General features: G+C 38.2%; 1 protein-coding gene across 1 annotated transcript; it reads left to right on the top strand.

Moving 5' to 3' along the window:
- Positions 1 to 606: 606 nt before the first annotated feature.
- LOC110102506 (tRNA dimethylallyltransferase 9) lies at positions 607 to 2,719 on the top strand. The gene is made up of 2 exons (XM_020830858.2): positions 607 to 916; positions 1,129 to 2,719. Exons 1-2 carry the CDS (start codon positions 913 to 915, stop codon positions 2,469 to 2,471), a joined length of 1,347 nt encoding a protein of 448 aa, XP_020686517.1. The 5' UTR covers positions 607 to 912; the 3' UTR covers positions 2,472 to 2,719.
- The last annotated feature ends 720 nt before the right edge of the window (positions 2,720 to 3,439 follow it).

Below are 3,439 nucleotides of genomic sequence, written 5' to 3'. Positions count from 1 at the left end.
GCTTAGGCATGCTTAATGATGATTGTACAAGTTCAAGGGATCAATCTTAGGGTTTGGTATTGTGTTTAGATCATTTTTTCATGTATAGGTTTTCAATTAGGGTTTAAGGGGTTTAAAAGTCAACTTTGGTTAACCAAGGAAAACCATGAACCAAAATGAGTTCAAATCATTTAAATGATAATTATGAACAAGTTTACATCACTTTCCAAGGTTTACAACCGAGTTTGGACCAATATATCATATTGAGTTGCATGAAATGTAATTATGAAAGAGTCTGAATTTACGTTTAGAGTTTATTGATGTTTTATGATTAGAAGGGCAGAAGAGCTTCCAAGAACCACTAGAGATGACCTAAGAAGGTGTTTAATAGATGTGCAATTGGCCAAGACAAGTTCCGAAGCTTCACATATGATTTTTGTTAGGCTAGGACATTCCACGCGAAGAGGATTCCAATCGCACTATAGATTTAAATATGATGAATTCCAAGGCTAAGACAACCTCTTACAAAAATATTATCTTGAATTGTTGGTTTGGTATCTTGTGCCACATCAACAACATGCTTAACATATTTGGAGCTGTTGTCTCTTTTCATATTTACATAATCCTAGAGTCTATAATTGATAACCCCGATGAGAAAGAATTAATACGTTAGGTGTTCTTTCATGCGTAGCCCAATGCAAGATCTTCCTCATTGTTAATTTTGTTTCATGATATTTTGTTTAGTCTTTGCAATTACTTTCCGGGATTATTTACTTTTATTTTAGCAAAAAAAACTAATTTAAATTTTCTTTTAGCTCATCCAACATTCCTACTGCCCGTTTTATTTTAGGTCATCTTGCTGACCCCTCAACATCTATTTTACGTAGTAAAATTGAAAATAACAAAAGGAAAGCGTGGTGCACGCTGCAACGAATGGGTGGGTTTTATGCCAACGTTGTTCGTATTCTATTGCAATTCATGTTTGCCTGCTTAAAATCACTCTACTTTCATATATTGATTCAGTTTTGAAAGAGCCCGCATAAAAACGTTGGGGCATCAGACCTATTTGATGCAACTTAGCTGTTTTATAAACGTCTTTGAAGTCTTTTTATATCAAACTGCTCCAAATCTTTTTATGAATCTTTGCAGACATTAGCTTCACGCGCTTACTGATGAGAAAAGCAGGAGCGCTTCCTTCCTTCGGTATAAAGCTTACTACTGGCATTGGCCTTCCGCGAAATCGAACATGCTACTTGCATATGTGTAACATATCGACCAGGCCCACTAACTGTTCGACCGATTGTCCAAGAGAGAAGAAAAAGAAGGTCATTGTTATCACGGGACCCACTGGAGCCGGCAAGAGCAGGCTGGCTTTGAATCTTGCAAAAAGGTTGGACGGAGAGATCATCAGCGCAGACTCCGTTCAAATTTACCGCGGCCTTGACGTTGGCTCCGCCAAGCCAACCCTTGCAGAACAAAAAATTGTCCCCCATCACCTCATCAACATACTGAATCCATCTGAAGAGTACTCCGCTGGTCAATTCTTCGAGGATGCCCGGAAGGCCACCAACGAAGTCCTCAGCAAGGGCAAGGTCCCTCTTGTTACAGGAGGAACCGGACTTTATCTCCGGTGGTTCATATATGGCAAACCTGAAGTTCCAAAGGCATCTGTTGATGTAACATACGACGTTTGCTCGGAACTCAAACACTTGCAGGAGAAAGACAAGTGGGATGAAGCTGTGGAGCTAGTGGTGAAGGCTGGCAATTCAGAGGCTCGAACTATTCCGCTTAACAACTGGTATCGTTTGCGTCGCAGCCTTGAGATAATCAGGTCTTCGGGCTTTCCTCCCTCTGCTTTTGTAATCCCATACGAGTCCTTTAAAAAGCAACCTGCGTTTGAACAGAGGTGGTCTGATCCTGCAGAGAAAGAACTAGACTACGACTTCATATGCCTTTTTCTTACAAGCCCGAGAGTTGATCTTTACAGGGCTATTGATCTGAGGTGCGAGGAAATGCTCCGAGAGACTGAAGGACTTCTTTCTGAAGCCTCATGGCTTCTCAATATCGGCCTTCGACCGAATATGAGCTCTGCAACGCGAGCAATTGGTTACCGACAGGCAATGAAGTACTTGTTGGAATGCAGAAATTATGGAGGGAGAAGCACAGCAGATAACTTCAAAGCTTTCTTATATGAGTTCCAGAAAGCATCTCGGAATTTTGCAAAGAGGCAGATGACTTGGTTCAGGAGTGAATTTCTGTATCACCGGATTGACTCGTCAAGTCCTTTAGACGATGTGGTTGACTTCATCTGCAGTGCTTACGAGCAGACTGAGAAGCTGATGGTGCCTAGCAATCTTCTAATGACGAAGAATGCGGACGTGCGGCAGAAGAACTATGAATTGAAGTCTTATCGAACCCAGAATATGATTTTCAAGAAAGAAACAGATTGTGGCGATGTTTTAGATTGGGTATGGAGAACACAACAAGGTTAGCAGAATAACAGTGAGTCTTTGGGTCTGACCTTTGCAAAAAAAAAACAAATATTATTATTCCTATGAATATTGATGAGACTGTAGTATTCCAAATTGTCTGAGGATGATAATTAGCCCATGGCATATATGAAAAAAAAGAACTTTGTAAGTGAAAAGATTATTGAGTTTGAAATGTTTCGGGAAAGTTGTAGCATCTCTATATGTATTTTCAATATCAATAAAAAAAGGGATAAGAGGATTTGAAGAAAGACTTGGTAATAATAACAACAACATCAAATTTTTATCCTACCACTTGGGGTCGGATTTAACATGAATCCTTTTTCTCCGTTTTTTCATATTCAGAATCACATTCTCATTTAAATTTGATAAAAAAAGTAATTTCTAATACTTCGTAATCAAGTATTTTAGGTGCGTCTCTGCTTTTCTTAAAATAAGTTAAATCTAATATATCTACTCTCCTAATTGGGTCAAATGGGTCATCGAAAGGTCGATGTTTTATTTGACCAAATCGTCTAAGACTACTCTCTCTAATATTATCTACCGTTGGAGATATTCCAACCTTTTCAAAAATATACTCGTTTCACAATTTTTCTTTTTAGAGTAAAGTCACTTATCCACTTCAGCATCCTCATCTCTACAAAATTTAACATAATTGCATGCTTCTCTTTTAATGGGCAATAAAACATTGTACGTCTCACCACCATTTATAATATTTCAATAAGTTTGGGGGTTTCTTTTCTATTACAAAAACAGGTTCAATGTATTCCTTCACTTCAACCATGAAACTTTAATTCTAGAATAATATTCAACTATTGATCCCTATTGATTGTGACCTAGTTCAATTTATTTGTGATATCCTTAGGGCATAAAAAGCTCTGGGAGAGCCCTTCAGAGGAGCTTGCCGATAAGGATTACATTATTAATTTGTTCTTTGAAGATGAACTTATACACTATGATCTTTATAAGGG

Source organism: Dendrobium catenatum, unplaced genomic scaffold, assembly GCF_001605985.2.
Source record: "Dendrobium catenatum unplaced genomic scaffold, ASM160598v2 original_scaffold_92573, whole genome shotgun sequence".
NCBI classification, from domain to species: domain Eukaryota; kingdom Viridiplantae; phylum Streptophyta; class Magnoliopsida; order Asparagales; family Orchidaceae; genus Dendrobium; species Dendrobium catenatum.
The sequence above is the reverse complement of the archived record's forward strand: the minus strand, read 5'-3'. Positions and strand labels throughout refer to the sequence as shown.